Source organism: Electrophorus electricus, chromosome 8, assembly GCF_041902795.1.
Source record: "Electrophorus electricus isolate QZ-2024a chromosome 8, ASM4190279v1, whole genome shotgun sequence".
NCBI classification, from domain to species: Eukaryota; Metazoa; Chordata; class Actinopteri; order Gymnotiformes; family Gymnotidae; genus Electrophorus; species Electrophorus electricus.
The window spans coordinates 27,202,501-27,222,229 of record NC_137504.1 but is presented as its reverse complement, the minus strand read 5'-3'; the positions used below and the strand labels follow the sequence as shown (position 1 = coordinate 27,222,229).

The 19,729-nt window shown below is 38.9% G+C and overlaps 1 protein-coding gene, 1 long non-coding RNA gene and 1 pseudogene across 3 annotated transcripts; 1 reads left to right on the top strand and 2 right to left on the bottom strand.

Moving 5' to 3' along the window:
- Window positions 1–938: 938 nt before the first annotated feature.
- On the bottom strand, window positions 939–7,109 carry LOC113582824 (UDP-glucuronosyltransferase 2C1-like). 2 transcript variants are annotated; one of them, XM_081719666.1, is made up of 6 exons: window positions 6,375–7,109; window positions 3,470–3,618; window positions 2,630–2,767; window positions 2,019–2,106; window positions 1,713–1,932; window positions 939–1,548 (listed from the first exon to the last, which is right to left on the bottom strand). In XM_081719666.1, the coding sequence occupies exons 1-6, from the start codon at window positions 7,105–7,107 to the stop codon at window positions 1,266–1,268; spliced, it is 1,611 nt and encodes a 536-aa protein (XP_081575792.1). In that variant the 5' UTR covers window positions 7,108–7,109; the 3' UTR covers window positions 939–1,265. The 2 variants fall into 2 exon arrangements, with proteins under 2 accessions (XP_081575792.1, XP_026874625.3); XM_027018824.3 differs by having other exon boundaries at window positions 2,636–2,767.
- A 4,162-nt stretch (window positions 7,110–11,271) lies between these two features.
- The window catches only part of LOC113567902 (UDP-glucuronosyltransferase 2B17-like), a 12,791-nt pseudogene continuing 4,333 nt past the window's right edge, over window positions 11,272–19,729 (bottom strand).
- On the top strand, window positions 14,985–17,170 carry LOC145659020 (uncharacterized). The gene is made up of 3 exons (XR_014124986.1): window positions 14,985–15,075; window positions 15,956–16,029; window positions 16,186–17,170. It is a non-coding gene; the product is annotated as an uncharacterized LOC145659020 (long non-coding RNA).

The following is a 19,729-nucleotide window of genomic DNA, read 5'->3' as shown; positions in this document are numbered from 1 at the left end:
CAAAAACACAACTAGTTTTTAAGTGCTTTTTGAATGTGGATAGTGATGGGCAGAGACAGAGATGCAAGGAGATGGAGTTGCATAGCTCTGGGCCTGCAATGCTAAAAGCTCTATCACCATACATGTGTAGTTTGGCAGGAGGAACAGAGAGCAAATTATCATTAGCAGACCGGCTCGAGATTGTGTCTGGACAACAGAGCAGAGAGGTAATCAGGAGCCAGACCTCGTAAAGATTTAAAAACCAGGAGTAAGATTTTATACCGTATTCGATAATGGACCAGGAGCCAGTGTAGATTTTTTAACTTGGGGGGGATATGTGATCCCACGATCTGGTGTGCCTGATAACTCTTGCTGCTGAATTCTGCACGTATTAGAGCTTCTTGAGAAGACTAGCAGGGAGCTCAGCCAGAATGTTCTGTGACAGGCAGGGAGAACTGCCTCCTTTTTGAAGTTTCCTGATTGGTTAGTGCTGCCAGACTGTATAGAAATGTTTTAGTTTTGGCTAGGGGACTTTCCTTATAATATAGATAAATATAAATAAAAAGGAAACTGACCAATGAAAAAACAGCAATCATATATATATTTCACAAATCACAGCAAACCTATTCACAGCAACACCTTTATGCCCAATTTGCTGCTGCCAACACATTATTACCCTGTAATTATCCAGTTTATGCACTGTATGTGTAAATTTATAATGTTCATCCAAATTTGCTTCATTTCTAAAAAAGGTGCTCATTATACTGTACATTATTCTATGTGTTGGACTCTGGCTTCCCAGAACCTCTACCCTAGTGTTTTCAAGTCTTTAATGAATTATTGCATTTCACAGCACAAAGCAGATAGTTCCTCTTCAACATTAGTGCTGATGAGTAGAATTGAGAGTATGTTAGTAAAGTACTGCACATTAAATACTTATTAGGTATGCAGTTATTCATATGCAGAGTAAAACTAAAAAAGATACAAATTTACTTAGAAGATACACATTTTTAATATTTTTCAAAACAAAACAGCATTTTGAACATATGGATTAATCATGAAAATGTATTGCCGCAGAGACTTGCATCAATTATCAAAGTAGTATATTTAATCACTTCCTACTATTCTGCAATCATTACTGATCAAGAATTTAATATCAATTATACTGGCCCAAAATGTGTAAGACAAACAAGAAACAACTTATGGAAAGTTTCACATGCATACCCAAATTCCTGTAAAATTAACCCAGAATTACCTACAAGCTAAAGTGATGAACACTGTCTTATTCACTCTCTCTTCTTCTTTGTTGTGGTTCTTCTTAAACATTTACAGAAGAGCCAACTGCATGTTTTTACAAAGATGAACATGGCCAGTGCAGTTATGGAGAGTAAAAAGGCAGCCACATCCAAGCAGTGGTACTGGTACCAGGTGAGGTTATGGGCTTCTACTCTCAGGTGCTTGGCCCCCTTGTTCCGCATCACAAACTCGATCCAGAAGACAGCCTGGTCCAGAGGCTTCATAGGCTGGTCATGGTGGATGCGGGAGAGTCTCATTATGTTCTCTTTGTACCTGAGTGAAGAAATTAAATAGAGTCTGGAATATAAAGTTTATGAAGATGCTTTGCTTGAAAAAGAACATTCTAAAAGCATGAAAGAATGTGTAATTTTACACAGAAAACATGAAAAGAAGATCTTATAAGGTCTATTTTCAAGCATATCACAATATAAACTCACGAGGGATTATTTATAACATCAGTGAGTGCATCCCTCAGGTCTTTGGACTCCATTCTGTTGAAGTCAAGCATTACAGCTGCCCCCTTTGTTCTCATGTGGTTCATGTTATCTGGCTGATCAATAAACAATGGAAGTCCCACCATTGGGACGCCATGGTAAATAGCTTCATACAGCCCATTATTGCCACCATGGGTGATGAAGGCCTTGGTTTTAGGATGTCCTATCAGATGCAAATCATGTGTACATTAGGGATCATTTATAACAACAAATTGTTATAGTACATTATATATGACAATTGTTCCTTACCTAGTAAGTCATTCTGTGGAATCCAGTCATACAGTCTTGTATTGGGAAAGAGTGTATCAGGTTTCTCTCCCGAATACCTCCACAAGACCTGTAATTATACAAGTCTAATTAGACAATTAATTAAGTCTGAGAATAAAGCTCAGCTACATAATTTATAGTATATTAACAACAAATCAAGAAATGTGTCAGTACTCAGTAGTGATGAAATAAGATCTCTCAAAAACAATTCATTTCCTCATTTCTTTCCCCACACAATGTAAATGTGAATTTAACAACTCTATAACTGCTATGGGTGGCTCATGGCTTCCGAGGCCCCTTGAAAGTCTTGAAAGAATTCCAGGCGACAGTCCTTGGACTGATTGTTGCAGCAAACTAATGTCAGAGATTTTAGTGAAGGGAAATGATCAATTCAGTGAAGCTGAATAAGCACAGTGTGGCAGAGACACAATGTAATGCAATTTATCAGTTCTTTCTCCAGCAATTACAGACAAACCTCCATGGATCAGATCCACTGGTCTTCTGTTTCTAAAGTGAATCTTCTATGAATCTAGATGGTAATGTTGAACTCAAGACAGTAGAAAGTGGAGTAAATAGAGACACAGAGTACAAACTGAGACCTTTTGAGGGATCTGCCCGAGTGCTGAGGCGATGGTGTTGGCTCTCTCTTTGGTGAGGTTCTTTAAAATGGATCCCAATGAAAACACCACAATGCCATCATCCCCTGAGCTCTGCACAAACTCTTCCAGCTCCTACAGAACCAAAAAGAACAAATATTTTTTCACAGTATCACAATTATAGCAAGTGAGCTTCATAGCATGTTCATATTGTTGATTTTTACAAAATGCATTTATTTCACAGTATGGCTTGGCATCATTATCATAATAAAAAAGGTCCAAACTAGTGCATCATTTGATTTATTTAGCATATGAAAAAGTAAACCAGAAGATGCATTCAACCTAAAGGGATTTTGATAAGGAGTGATCAACAACCATCACAAATAAAAGGAACTGACCTAGATGTGAAGGCAACAGAGCTCTGTTTCTATTGAGTACATCACATCTTCACAGGAGGAGCTTAGGCAGGAGCTGGTATTTTCCAAGTGTATACATGTGTTTTATTACTAGGTAGGTATTTAGTCTAGCTCTGATAAATCCATTATTGTACTTTGCTACTGTTTTTTTTTTATTATTTATTTTTTAAGCTTTACAATTTTAAATGCTGTCTTGGCGTAGCACAACTGCAAAGGACTGAAGTTTACTGACTCATCAGAACTGCAGGAAATTTTGTCCATTTGTGCAATGCAGATTTATGGGTGATGTTAAATCCTGTAGTAAAGGTCAGGTGCTAATCCTTTATGTACCATGTTATTTTCTTAGGGATTGACTGCTTGTTAATTCTTAATGTTTAACCCAGTGCTAAAAACAACCTGTGCAGCATGATGATAATCTTACTTTAGGCAGGGGCTTTGCAGGCTTGCAGTGCAGTCCACCCACAAACTTGAAGTTTGGCAAGGATGGTCGCGGATAATCAAAGTCCCAATAGGTTTTGATCAGCCAGATGTCTGCCTTTCCTATTGTCTCACACAGGGTTGTGGGTTTGCCTGTGAAGTACAGCAGCGAAGGTGAAATTGATTATAAGCATCATGATGTTCCCTTTCACATAAATTCTGTTCATATATGTTGTAGAATTCCCCATTCAAGTGATGGCAGAGAGTTCACAACTTGGTTGTGGAGAGTGATGTGCACTCTGCACTTTTGGTCAGTAGATGGCAAAATTGTGGAACTTCATGATAATGGTACATGCAAGATGCAGTTATCTTACTATTCCAACATGTTATTTATGCAATTATCCAGTTCTGCTACCATTATCTCCAAATGTAAGGCGTGTTATTAAAAAACAATGTTCTCATTCAAACCACCTGGTGTTCACTACAATAATAGTTTCTTTTGGTCCATCTTGAGGTCCTGGCCTTAGTCCAAGACCTGACACAGAGGCCTTCTGAGGCCTTACATTGAAGCCTGCAGAAGCCTTATCTTTACATAATCCAGTTTATTTTAGACCATCCACATTCTTCTGCTTACAATATCATTTTATTACCTCAGGTGCAGCAGTACAAAACTAGGGCACTGCAAAAATCCAAAAGATAAAAGCAGGCATATGTCATTATATATTTATATATATTATATTAATTAAAAAAAAATTAAAAAGGTGCTGCATGTGATTAACTAGTGAACCCTGGTGTTCTGGTGATAGTGACCTCTGGTGGCCAGAAGTGTGCATTACTGCCATTTCCGACACAACTACTCCAATCCCAGTTGCAGCCGTGGTTACACAGCCACCCCCTACTAAACCTCAATTATTGCAATGTGCACAGCCAACAGTATTTATCCTAATATTACACATCCTTGTAGCTTTAAACAAACAAACAAACAAAAAAACACAATCAATACTTAGCCACAACACAAACATTCTGAAAGAATTGCACAGTTCCCTTGAGGTGGCTATTTTAAATTTTTCTTGAAGCAGGCACAAGTGATTTAGTTTGCCCCTTGGCACTCTAAGACGTCTGCCTGAGAGCAGAAACTGATACTTGGAGTGAAGGGCATGGGATAAGTCTGCCACCATTTTCTGTGCTCCACAAAGCAAAATGTATTCAGATTGCCTGGAGAGACTTGCACCCCCCCCCGACATTAATTGTAGTTTTTACTATAGAATTGAACCCGAGATGTAGTGAAGATAGATTGACTGCCACTTATTTCTTGAATTAAGCTTTGATCTAGTCAGAGTGGGCCAGGACAGAAACCAGGACACCTCTGGTCATGATGCCTAGCAGCAAAACTATAAATTGGCCTAGGCTGATATCTTGACTTTCTGACCTTTCCTCCTCTTCTTTGGGGTCAAACCCACAGGTTGGAATGCAGGAACCTCTTATCTGCCCAGTTACTTCAAGGAACCATGACTCTAATTTCCATCAGATTTAAAAACAACGAAAGAGATACGTTAAAAGATTTGTTTCTTTTCGTCACAGCTTCACAAAGTAATAACTTTCTATTTTTACCAAATAACATCATAGTAGGTTATCAGTCAGTAATGTATGGCTGTGTTAATATAATCTTAAAACTGGGATGTTTGCTTCCATCAATTAATAAAGAAACAATAGGCACTCATTTTCTTCATTACTTGTTCATTATTAATTTGCGTTATTCCTCAATCAATTACCTTGTATGTTGCTTACCTTGTATTTACTTGAAATCTTAGAAACTCTCAGTAACTTGGTTCTGAAAATGTCACATGTATTCTCGCATGATTTGTCGAAATAGTGACTAGATACAACTTTTGTTGCCCAGCATATTTCTGCTTTAAGTGCTATGCTAGAGGGGCAACTCCTGTTGCTACTCCACTGGCTGCATGTACACTAGCTAGCGGTGTATCGGTCGCGAAGAAGCTTTTTAGCCTCCTCACAAACCTGTTATTGTTTTAACAATCTTTGATATGTTTAAGCTAATCAGCTTGGCTAACAAAGCCAACTAACAGCACTATACTCGTATCATAGGTTCTCCTGCGATTCAAATAGGACAGAGCTTATTAACATATGTGCACATATTTGCTTAAATAATTAAAGTACAATTCTTAATGTTATCGCAACATATTTGGACAACCACTTTCATTACAAAAATTAAATCAGAAACCTAATAACCGAATTTACCACACTTTTGCATCATGCTAAGGATTAGTTTAAATCAGGCGTGTCCAAGGTCAATCCTAAAGGACTGGGGTCCTGCAAAGTTTAGTGATTGTTTTGCTCAGTCACATCGACTAAACCTGGCAATTGATTGATTAGTTGAACCAGGTGTGTAACTAATATTAGTTAATGTGGCACTGTGTCAAACCCTGTTCCAAAAGGGCCAGAGACCAGTGTGGTCTGGTTTTGAATCAGCTCATCAAAAAATTGTCAGGTTTAGTGAATTTATTGCCAGGTGGTGTTTTAGCAGAACAAATCAATAACTTTGCAGAACCGGACTTGGACGGCCCTGGTTTAATTATTTATTCTGGGTGAATATTACCCGGTGTTACTTTGGTGTCAATACCAGTGATGCGATGAGATAATGCACTGAGATAAAGATATTGATAATGCATTAGCTAAAAGTTAACTTATACTCACTAATTTACTTAAATCAGAAGAATCACTTGTTACAAGTAGTTTTACATATAGTTAAGTAATACTTCAATTGATGTAACAGTATTTATACTTGAGTATAGAGTTTCAGGACTTTTTCAATGTAGAAATTGGAGATTTAAAATATTGAATAAATGCATCCTATGGCACCTTTAAATAGATCTTTGATCGTCACTTACCCATGATGTCAGTATATATAGAATCCCACTTTGATTTAGCCACAAAACTAAACAGAAAGTCTTGAGTGAAGATAAATAATACGCTCTTCACTCTCTGGAGGAAACTCATGTGATCTGTGTATCCAAGGCCAGCCACTGGCACATAGGAGGGTGGTGTTGGCAGCTGTCCACAGAGTCGCTCCATAGCATTTCCAAATGTGAAAATCAGACTGATGATAAATGGCAGGTTCAGCTTCTGTGCCAGCAGTTCACCACACATGGTCATGGGGTCTGTCAGAAGAACATCAAACTGTTCCTTACGCCACTTCTCCAGCAGGTCTCCACGTGCAAAGAGCTTCTGGCAGAGTATCCTTTTATGTTCTGTGGTCACATCAAACATTTGCTTGAGCTTCAGGGATGCCTGGATCATATTTTCATTTGGCAGGTCGTATGTCCAGTAGCTTCTAAATCTGTACATGATATTGATCATATCCTGCTTCGTGTAAGGCACCTGTATTACCTCCACATTGTACCCCAGAGATTCAGTTGTCTTTACAGATGGTGTAGCACTGTGGGTAATGACAGTCACACTGTGTCCTCTGATTATTAGTTCATCTATGATGACTTTGATGTTGAGCCAGTAGCTGAATTCTGCTGGCCAGACGAGGATCTTCCCTGCTGTCACACCCAGTGGAGCCTGAGTCACAGTGAGCAGGAACAGAACACTGAGGGCAGCTCTCCCACATGCAGTCATGATTGTAGTATGACCAGGTAGCTCTGGCCACACAGTGAACTTCAGAGGCAGCACATAGCTCAGTGACCAATGAGAGGTCAGCAATCCTAAATATCATATTCTACCAATCAGGGCAGTCCTATTCAACATATTTACATCCAATTTTCTGCTGCTAACATGCATGTGTGCACGCGCGCACACACACACACACACACACACACACACACACACACACACACACTATATATATATATATATATATAGTGTGTGTGTGTGTGTGTGTGAGATGCTAACAAAAATAATTATATCACCCTGTATTTGTATTTGTCCAGTTTATGCACTATATGTCCAAAATTAAAACACTGCTGAAAGGTACATATTCTTTCTTCATTCTGTATCCTCAGAATTTCGACCTCACTGCTTTCAGAGCTAATGATTACATTTCATAGGAGACAGCAGACATTTCCAGCAGACAACACTAGTTCTCTGATGACTGGAAATTAGTGTGTTAGAAAAATAGTAGTGGGCATTTAAAAATACTTTTACTAGATCTGCAGTTACTCATATGCAGATTAAAAAGGAGAAATAAGTTTATTCGGTAGTTATAAAATTTTAATTTTATTTAAACAAAACAGCACTGTATGATATATGAATTAAATCATGAACTTTGCTGCAAAGTCTAGCACCAATTGTCAATGAAACATATATTTAATTAATTCCTACTGTCTTGCAGTTGTCAGTGACTTGTCAAAGATTTAGTAGTGTTTATACCGGCCCAAAGTGTGTATGACACACACCGGAAACAACCTGTGGAATGTTTTATGTATATTTAAAGCACATTACAGGAAGCAGTCCTCATATATAGTGTTTTTATACTGCCAGCACACTTTTTAAACGCGAGAGCGCGATTCACGCAGCACTCACGGATTTCCTTTGCTCGCATGTAAACTATACATGTGCTCATTCATATTTATATCGCTAAGATTCACTTTCCTCTGCTACAGAAACGCCCGCGAGCTTGCTTAGAGCTATGCTACTCTCGCGTGAACTTGCTCTTCTGCGCACTCAAACTGATCGTGCGCGCTCGGGTTTTCACCGCTGCAATACTGCCAAAAGTAGTCAGCCAATTAGTAAGAATTAGCGGATTTTGACCAATGAAATTGTTCCTGCTGCTCCTCTGCATTCTCATTGGTTGGCAAAGGAGCGACGAACACTTTTTTTTTACATGGCTTATTTAAGTTTGTTCTTTGTACATGGTTCATACAGCTTTTCCAAGGTCAAATTCAAAAACTTTTCAAGCACTTTCAAGGTCCATTTTCAAGCTTACCAGCACCTTACAAATTACATATTTATACAAATACATACATACTCAAAATGATTAATCCACTGTTTATCCCATTAAAAGATGCTCTAAACAACCAGAATTGAGTTTGGCAATAGAAGAATAATAAGAAGTTAGAGGAAAACACGTTTTATGTGTCACCTGTGGGTAAGTAGATTTTCCTTGCTATCTTACCTGGCTGAGTCAGGATACAACAATTACCCCAAAATCACTCAACGAATATCTTCACTTTACTGAAAAATCCTTTACTCAAAATGTCAAAAATAAGTAAAAAAAAAAAAAAGTGTTTACAGAAAAATAGGTTTAAACATTAAATTAGAAATATTAATAAACAAAAATATATAAAATGATCTGTGTACAGAGCAGAGGCATCTGCAGGCTTCTGCAAAGGATTCTGTGTAGGCTTCAGCAGACCTTTGTGTATGATGTATCATAAACAGGTACAGAAAACCAAACTTATGTTAGATAAAGTCGTTTAAAAAAAAGAGAAGTCTTCTCTTGCAATGTAATGGTCAAAGCTCCAACTTGTATAGGTATTAAATATCAATTTGCATATATTGACTAATGTATGGTTTGCATATAATGATGGCGATTTCAAAAACTAGTATGTAAATTAAGGTAGGGCGAATAAATAATCACTCCTCAAAACTGTATAATAATTTGTTTTTTTTGTGTGATTGTCAGACATTTCCAGAGAGTGCCTCAATAATGCTTGTTATGTTTAAGTAAAGGACGGGACTAGCTATTCTCTTTAACTAATTCTGAAGTCTTCATCTTTTTTCCTATTTGAATGTTTAACTTTAAAACTAGCTCACTGGGGATTAAGGAACAACATATTAATCCTCTATTGTTAAATTGTGAACTCCTTTTTTGTCAAGGAGAAACTGGTATTTTGTGAAAGGTAAAATAAAACTTATGTAGTATATATATGCTAAATTTCTGTCAATACAATTTCTTCAAGGATAAACAAAGTTTATGTCTATCAAAAGACATGTAACAAAAATATATATTATATATATATATATATATACTTGCTATACATGGATGTGATTTTCTAGGAATAGTGCTTTGAAAATTTGAATGTTTGAAAATTTTCAGTTTGGGTGAGGTCAGAGTCCCATGCAAGCCACTGGAGTTCCTCCAAATCAAACTTTTCAAACTATGCCTCTTTATGGGCCTCACTTTATGCACAGGGACACAATCATGTTGGAACAGGAAAGGGCCTTCCCCCAAATGTTGACACAAAGTTGGAGGCATAAGACTGTATGCTGTAACATTAACATCCTCCCTCACTGGAACTAAGGGTCTTACTACAAACCCAGAAAAACAGCCTCAGAACATTCTTTAAAGTATATCTTTAATGCAGTTACAGCTATATTTTTTGGAATTTGTGTATTAGCTAACTAAGGTACATTTTAGAATAGCTTGCTATTCTACAACAAACATCTTTACAAAAACATTTAGCAAATCCCAAGTTTATTTTGGCTACTGACTTTGTTTCATCTGCAAATTCATGTATTTATCAACTGCTAACATGTCAAAAAATAGGAATAAACAAATGCATTATGAGCTGTATGCAGGCGTTACGCTCATGAAATGATGTAGTGCTGGAGTGATTTGGAAGCTACATCCATTGCTCCTGGGCAAAATCACGCCCCTCCACAACAATCACGCAATACCAGTCAAATAGTCTGCTTCAGGGATCTCCATCCAAACCTTTCTTCAAATCCGCTCCCTCTAAAAACATTTAGCGTTTAGTCTGCTCTTATACCTGTTGCGTGCAGGGGCAAAATAATTCACAGGCAGGGAAGACCGCCCTCTTGTATAGAAGTTCCTAACTGTATTGCTGGACAACATTAAAAAATGTAACCTGGTCTAGTTGATTACAAACTATTCACCAGGAAGCATCAGCACTTTGCCACTGAGAGTCATTTCAGACATGCTCAGAAGCAAAACTATCAAGGGGAGAAAATATCTGCATAGCATCATATTGAACAATAATGACCAGGTAATACATCCAACACAAAACACGGGGCCAGTGCAAGTTCCGGAATGTGGAGTTTGCTATACACACATGGTCACTGACCTGTCAATAAACTTGCAGGCACTCTATGATTGATGGCAGAAAGATAAAGCCAAATCTGTCCTGGTACTATTATCAGGTGGACGTTATAGGTCAAACCAGTTAATGTTCAAAAATGTTATGTATATAAAAAGTATTATATGGTTAATTCATAAAATTCATTCGACTGGGTCCTAAAGTTTCAAGAGTGTAGATGTGTTTGGGGAACTCTCTTGATTCACTACCTTGGGATAAGTGTCTCTTGACTTCCCGGATCCGGCTACAGAGGACCGAGGGCATAGCGTAACTTGGAGGAGATCGAACCTGACGGACTGGTCACTTTGAACCAGTTTCTAACAGAGAACAGATTAAAAAATACCTTAAAATTAGATATCATCCGTGAACAGGTAATCCCTGTTTGCCATGGTTACAGGACTAAACAGAAACTCTTGGGAGAGGATATATAAAAAGTGTTTCACTTGCTGGAGGAAATCTATTTGATCCATGTACCAGGGCCAATCCCTGGCACGTAAGAAAGTGATGTTGGCAGCTGTCTACAGAGGTGCTCCACAGCATTTCCAAATGGGAAATCAGGACTTCAAACTGTTCTTTACTCCATTCTCCAGTAGGTGTCCACATGCAAGCAACCGCAGTGGATCAAACTGACAAGTAAGAAACTACTGCATTTATCATGTACATTAACAGCATTTTAGGCTCCCAGCACAGGAAGGATTATCCGAAATTACTACTTATACTAATATAGTGATACACACTAACTTAGTCACTCTTTCTTGCCCTTTCTTGTTGTGGTCTTTCTTAAACATTTACGGAAGAGCCAACTGCATGTTTTCACAAAGATGAACATGACCAGTGCAGTTATGGAGAGTAAAAAGGCAGCCACGTCCAGGCAGTAGTACTGGTACCAGGTGAGGTTATGGGCTTCTACCCTCAGGTGCTTGGCCCCCTTGTTCCGCATCACATACTCGATCCAGAAGACAGCCTGGTCCAGAGGCTTCATAGGTTGGTCATGGTGGATCCGGGAGAGTCTCATTATGTTCTCTTTGTACCTGAGTGAAGAAATTAAATAGATTCTGGAATATAACATTTCTGAAAATTTGGGCTTGAAAAAGCACATTCCAAGGGCATGAAAACTAAGATTGCGGAAATTGTCTACCAGTGTCAGAATCAGTAGTTTTATATGAATGTAAAAATACATGAATTAAATTATATATTAAAATATGATGATGACTACAGAATGAAAATTGAGAGATGAAAGAGGATAGAAGTGTGAAAAGCAGATGAGTAATTTGTATACATTCTTAGAAACGCCACACGAAATTAAATACTAATATTAAAGATGACATAAGAATTTCGAGGTTCACTTCAGCAGACAGACTGAGAACCAATTTTACATCATTATGCATAAGATAAGGAAATATTTTAGTGTTTTGTAGGGAATAGCTTTCATAGTTTGGAATTATTGGCATTTCCTACATAATGCTTTTAAAATTTTAGATCCTGACCACAAAGCTCATCTCACTGGTATCTGGGATGAGAGATTTTCTTAAATGAAAACAGAGGTGCTATAGATCCAATTGGGTAATCTTACACATAAAGGGTGGTCATTATATCTTAAATAACATACATGTATGCATATTACAATATGAACTCACGATGGATTGTGTAACATCAGTGAGAGCCTCCTTCAGGTCTTTGGACTCCATTTTGTTGAAGTCAAGCATTACAGCTGCCCCCTTTGCTCTCATGTGGTTCATGTTATCTGGCTAATCAACAAACAGTTGTAAACCCACCATTGGGACTCCATGGTAAATAGCTTCATACAGCCCATTAGTCCCCCCATGGGTGATGAAGGCCTTGGTTTTAGGATGTCCTATTGAATGTAAGCCATTAGTACATGATGTAGACTATTTACTACAACAAACTGTTGTAGGCTATACACATAAATCAAAACCTAGTTATACCTAGTAAGTCATTCTGGGGAATCCAGTCATACAGTCTTGTATTAGGAGGGTATCCAAGGCCAGCCACTGGCACATAGGAGGGTGGTGTTGGCAGCTGTCCACAGAGTCTCTCTGCAGCACTTCCAAATGAGAACCTCAGACTGATGATAAATGGCAGGTTCAGCTTCTCTGCCAGCAGTTCCCCACACATGGTCATGGGGTCTGTCAGAAGAACATCAAACTGTTCCTTATGCCACTTCTCCAGCAGGTCTCCACGTGCAAAGAGCTTCTGGCAGAGTATCCTTTTATGTTCTGTGGTCACATCAAACATTTGCTTGAGCTTCAGGGATGCCTGGATCATATTTTCATTTGGCAGGTCGTATGTCCAGTAGCTTCTAAATCTGTACATGATATTGATCATATCCTGCTTCGTGTAAGGCACCTGTATTACCTCCACATTGTAGCCCAGAGATTCAGTTGTCTTTACAGATGGTGTAGCACTGTGGGTAATGACAGTCACACTGTGTCCTCTGATTATTAGTTCATCTATTATGACTTTGATGTTGATCCAGTTTCTGAATTCTGTTGGCCAGACGAGGACCTTCCCTACTGTCACACCCAGTGGAGCCTGGGCCACAGTGAGCAGGAACAGAGCACTGAGAGCAGCTCTCCCACTTGCAGTCATGTCTGCACTGTAAACAATGGGTCACTGACCAATGAGAGGCCAGCAATCGCAAATTACACAATCTACCACATCCTAATGATACCAATATTAGGAAGACACTTTGACCCATATATTCAGACTGCTACTGAAAGGTCCTCAAAATGCAACTACTGATGACAAAAGTAGATTGGCATTATACATTATGGATCTCTTTAACATATGACCAGAATGGATACATACAAAGCAGCCAGTTCTTGCAGTTTTGATTAGCACCAAAGTCAGATAGAAACACATCCTGTAATATCAATGAATATCTAAAATAGCATATGTTGTTGTTGTTTTTTACTTTATTTATGAAATTTGTTTTGCACATCAGTGATATATATATATAGCCAGAATCTGACCAAATGCTTTCAGCTTTTTAATTAATTACTACATTTTTCATCATAAAGTACTCAGCTCATATTCAGGACTAGTGCTCCAATGAGTGGAAATAAGTATATAATTACATGGACTATGAAATACTTTGTTATAATATACATATACAGACTGCCTAAATTAATGTAACAAATAAAAGTTATAAAATTTACTTTTTATTTTGTTTAAAGCAAAACACTATACAAGACAGATAAAGCCATGACCATTGAGTGATGCAAAGATGAACAAAAAAAATGAGTGCAGCATATCTTATTTAACACTGTGCTGAAATCACTGTTCTGATTGGTCAAGGAATTAAAAATCGCTGCAGTAGATCAAACTTACACATAGGAAACTACTGCATTTATAGTGTACATTAACAGCATTTTACACCCCATAATAACTAATACAGAGATATACTCTAACTTAGTCACTCTTTCTTGTTGTGGTCTTTCTTAAACATTTATGGAAGAGCCAACTGCATGTTTTCACAAAGATGAACATGACCAGTGCAGTTATGGAGAGTAAAAAGGCAGCCACGTCCAGGCAGTGGTACTGGTACCAGGTGAGGTTATGGGCTTCTACTCTCAGGTGCTTGGCCCCCTTGTTCCGCATCACATACTCGATCCAGAAGACAGCCTGATCCAGAGGCTTCATAGGTTGGTCATGGTGGATCCGGGAGAGTCTCATTATGTTCTCTTTGTACCTGAGTGAAGAAATTAAATAGATTCTGGAATATAAAATTTCTGAAAATTTGGGCTTGAAAAAGCACATTCCAAGGGCATGAAAACTAAGATTGCGGAAATTGTCTACCAGTGTCAGAATCAGTAGTTTTATATGAAACATGGGTTGGTTTTGTTTGTTTTGGTCCACCTAATTCTTGTCAATAACAGGTTTGACTATTAATTAGTTTCAAACCATTTCTGTGGGGGCGATGGGTATGGTTATTAATGAAATACATTTCTGTGCTTGATTTTTGGTTGAGAGGGGTTGTTTTTCATAACCCTGTCATAGCCTGGCACCCTTGTAAAGGACTGACGTTTCTTGTCTCATCAGAACTGCAGGGACCTTTGCCCATTTGTTTGATGCACAAGTCTATGGGTATTGTTAAAACCTGTAGAACAGGAATGTGCTAAACCTTTATGTTCTAGGTTTTTAGGAATTTTCTTAGGGATTGCTTGACTGCTTAGTATTTCTTAATGTTTAACCCAATTAATGAGGAACTGCTGCCTATTTGTGTGTTAAAGGTCTGTGTGTGAAAGATGTGTAGTAAAGGTCAGGTCCTATTCCTAAAGGGATTGTTTGACTGTTTGTTAATCCTTAATGTTTAACCCGGTGCTGAAAACAACCCATGCATGATGATGATCTTACTTTAGGCAGAGGCTTTGCAGGCTTGCAGTGCAGTCCACCCACAAACTTGAAGTTTGGCAAGGATGGTCGTGGATAATCAAAGTCCCAATAGGTTCTGATCAGCCAGATGTCTGCCTTTCCTATTGTCTCACACAGGGTTGTGGGTTTGCCTGTGAAGTACAGCAGCAAAGGTGTAAGTGAGTGAAAACTTTATGATGATCACTTTCATCTAAATTCTGTTCTTAATTCTGTTCATTTTCATGTTGATATAAATGAAGTGCATTTTTCTTCCCCCGCAAAGTATGTTGGAAAATAGTAGGGAATGATCCTAACCCAATAAAAATGAGTTTATATCCACACATACATTCACAAATAATTATGTTGTAAAAACGCAGGGACAGTGGTTCTAAATTATCCATTATTTGTGTGTAAATTTATGCTTATTAAGTGTACATTTTGTCCTTTCAAACATGTCCCTGCACACCATTACAGAATGGTGTGCATTATTGAATGTTGTGGATCATATAGAATGATGTCAAGGTGCGTCTCCATTTACGGCATTTAGTTGACGCTTTTATGCAAAGTGACTTACAATTCTGAGTGAATGTTACTTGCTCAACTGAGGGTTAAGGGGCGCAAAAGTGGTAACCTGGCAGTGGTGGGCTTGGACTGGCAGCCTTCCGATTACAAATCGAGTACCTTAACCACTTAGCTACCACTGCCCAAGTTACAGATGGAGCATCCCATTGCATACTGTCTCAAAGTAACTTGTAAATCCAGCCAGTATAATCAAAATTAAGGACAATTTCCAAAATCTGGTTGCAGATTTTAAAAACACAGCATTCAAAAGGCTTCTTTTGGTGATGATGCAATGTGTACAGAAACAGAACACTGATTCTGATTGACAAACTCCTACACAATCGTGCACATATTGTGCCAGTGAGTTTATTCACCTCTAAGTACTAGAACTTTGCCATTGAGAGTCATTTCAGACCTGCTCAGCAGCAAATTGTAATGTCAAAGGGTCTGCCAAAATGCCTTCTTGTCAACATGCTCTTTTTTTTAATTCACAGACAGCAGTAAGAATGGGATTAAAACTAAGTAGGAAATTGGGAGAAAATAACCAAAAGGCAGAAACATAAGGAGGGTAACATTTCAAAAGCACAAATTACCTCCAAGAAGGCACAACAAAACTACGTCCAGCTGTCTTACAACACAATTAAACATTAACTCATTTAAAGTCTGCAGTGTATGGAATCATGGGACTCCTAACCTTACCCTCCCCACTTGCTCTCTTTCTCAGGGGTGGACATGTCCCAGCCCTCCTGAAGGGTGAGCTGTCTCTGGTGACTCACCCAGCCCCAAACACAGTATCTGGAGTGAATGTGTGGCTTACACTGCAGCCTCTGCGCAGCACTCTCTTATTCTGCCTACCACCCTTGTTGTCTCCAGTGCCACAGAGTGCTCACTTCTCTACAGCAAGCACCCCCAGTCCTTACTGTATGAAGCAATGACAGCAGAATCAACAATCCTCTCAACTGCCTCTGCTACTCCCTGTACTTTCCACCTTCTCCCTGGTCTCATCTTCGGTACTAACAAGGGAGCCTTGCCACCACACAGCTTTTTAACTGCCATGGCAACTTCATTCACTGATATGGAATTTGAGTCACCTTCAGTTTCAGGCACTGCCTCTTAATATAAGGACATGTTTACCCAAGTTGAGGTGTTCTTCAGTGTTCCTTTCACTGTTCAACAATATTCCCAGTAGAGGTTAGCACTTCCCCACCTCTACTCAGTACAGCATAGGTAACATCACTTCTTCCTCTCCTGAGGAGTCGTACAGTGTGGGTCTTTCTCCATGACCTCTCCAAGTTCCTCCCAACAACAAGCTTTTGCCTCAACAACTGCTTTAGTTACAGCCCTTCTGGACCTCTGACACCTCTCAGTTGAATCTGGAAATCTCTCTGAAAGCATTTTTCAACTTCATAGCTTTCTAGCATGTTCTAAAATTGCTAACTGTTTCCAATTTAGTCATCACTCATTGTATATTTAGGTTTAGTGGTTTACTGTTTGTAAGTTGTTAAGTCTAACTGGGAATCTACTCATTTTTCTAAGATTTTCTTGTTTGCATTGCTGATTGTTTTGCCTCTCATTGTTGATTGATGTTCTCTGTTTGGATTACTCTTTACTTAAGCCAGTTTGGATGCATTTGCCATGTTCATCTAATTAACTGTTTTTGAAAAATGTCTGGATTACTACTGGTTTTGGATATAAGACTGTATTTGTTTGCCAATATTATTAAACCTAGTTCAACTCAGTTTGCTAAACCTGCTCTTGACTCTGCTTCTGAATCTACTTGTGACAGAAGACTTTACCTCCACATGAAGTCCTCTAAATCCCTTGATTGATTTATTTATTTGTTTGTTGATTTTTTAAAATTGTTATTGCAATGCTCTTTGTATTCTTCCATCAACAGTAAGGCGCTTAGTAGGTGCAAAGTGCTTGAATGGGCTAATGCTGTTTGGGAACAGCGATTGGAGGAAACTACACACAGTGACAGTGAACTACACACATCACTCTGTGAATGAATGATTCACCAATCACCAACACTGAATGATTCACCAGTCAGTGTTTCCACCTCCCTTGCTTGTTCTTAGCCTGATCAATCCCAAGGAGATACAGCTTGACGGTGCATTTCTCTGTAGAAAAGAGACAAAAATGAATCCCGAATGGCATGTGTCTCTTGTGGGGTGGTTGATTAACTGTTTGAGTGCGTTGTCTGTCTAGGAGCCCATAATGCTATGAGCACCTTGTGTACTAATACAGTATGTCTCCTTTAAGACACATTTCTCATCCCTTTTTGCTTGACCTAGGACTCCACTGTAAAGACCAGCCTATTGTTATAGCCCTGCTCAACATTGGAGCAGCCAGGAACTTCAGTCACCTCCAACATGGTGGAAATGTATGTTGATGGCATACAGAATTATCCATGGGATGTCTTTTTGGATGTCCTTCATGGCCATGTCCATGCATAGGATGGAAAACAGCTGCAAGAGTGCTGAACCATGATGCATACACACATGGATGGGGAAGAGTGACAAGAATATGACACTGCTGGAGTTGTGATGTAGGCTTCTGGCATGCCGTATGACCTTGGGGAATTCAGGATAATTTCACACCTTAAAAGACTTTCTCCAGAGCCAAGAAGGCCATATGAAGCAACTTGTTCTTCTCCCTGTGCTACTCCATGAGCAAGCGAGCAGCATGCATACCATCTGTAATGCTGCATATCTGGCCAAAGCCACATTGGCCTTCTCAGGGCGACAAGAATACGACACTGCTGGAGTTGTGATGTACGCTTCTGGCATGCTATATGACCTTAAGGCAATCAGGATAAGTTCACAAGGCACCTTATCAAAGACTTTCTCCATAGCCAGGAAGGCCGTATGAAGCAACTTGTTCTTCTCCCTGTGCTACTCCATGAGCAAGCAGGCATTGGCATGCTGTGACCGTGACAATATCACAACATCTGCATTCACTAACATGTTCAAAACCTTCATTGTGTGGCACTGCAGACAGATGGATTGGTAGTTTACACAGCGGCTGACATTTCCCTTGCCTTTCCATATTGTCACCATTATGGTGATTGTCCAAGCTTGGGGCCAGTGCCCTCTTCAATGATCTGATTGAATAATGCTGCAATCATTGTATTGTGTAAATCTGAGCAATTTTCAGACATCAGGGCCCTTGGCATTGCCGTGCTATTGCCATGCCAGGCTACATCAACTAAAGTTGCTCCTCTTGACCTCATGTACAGTGATCAGTGGGGCACTGGCAGGTGTAGGAATACTTTGTTGCTTATCATTAAGAAATACTACCTCCAGCATTATAGATTTGTGGTCAGATCTGTATCAAAAACATGTCTGCAGTGAAACTCCATGCAACAGTCCCTCATTTCTCAGATGCTTTCTCCAATTTAGAACACCAATGATCAGCAGATGTTCACCTGGGTCTGATATTTGATTATGCGCATCCACACTTTCCCAGAAGGGATTTTTTCCATCATCCGGGCATCCAGCTTTATGTTCAAGGCAAGAGATAGCCTGCAGGACTATGAGGCTGTGTCAGATCTTGATGGATATGAAATGATCTGATATCTAGTTTACCTCCATGATGTCATTCCACAGGACTTCACTGATAACTATCACCATGCAATTCCTGACTTCTGATTTCAATTGTAAAAATGTTTGGAGCCGTTTATAATATCCCTTGCCTTCCTTTCCATGTAATCTCAAAAAACACATGCAATGTTAATGACAATGTTTCAATGTGTTGGGCAGTTCTTGGCTGTATTGCATGAATGTTTCAATATTGATGGTGGCTAGCTAGAACTGCTGCTGCTGCTGTGGTTGTGGATGAACTAGCTTCTTTAGGTTCTTTAGCCTACTCAGTCCTTGAGCAGGTAGCCCTTGTGTCATGCTTGCATTACAAGTTATTTTTGCCTCATATTGCTGCCACTGTTTAATTCTGTTTGGATTACTCTTCTTTGCTTAGCCCTGTTATGACTTATTTGCCCTGTTCATCTACATAATTATTAAGAAAATTATGTGAATTTGTTTTTCAAAATATAAGAAAACAAATTAGGGTAACAGTACCATTGCTCTATGCACAAAACTGAAATTGACGCACAATTAATAAATGAATAATTAATTAAAATCAAACAAAGAAACAAGCAAACAAAATAATAACTATCCAGGATTACATCTACAAATTTACTTGTGTGTTACCAAACCCCTGCCTGGATTACTCCTGCTATCAGACTGTGTTTGTTTGCCAACTACTTGCTT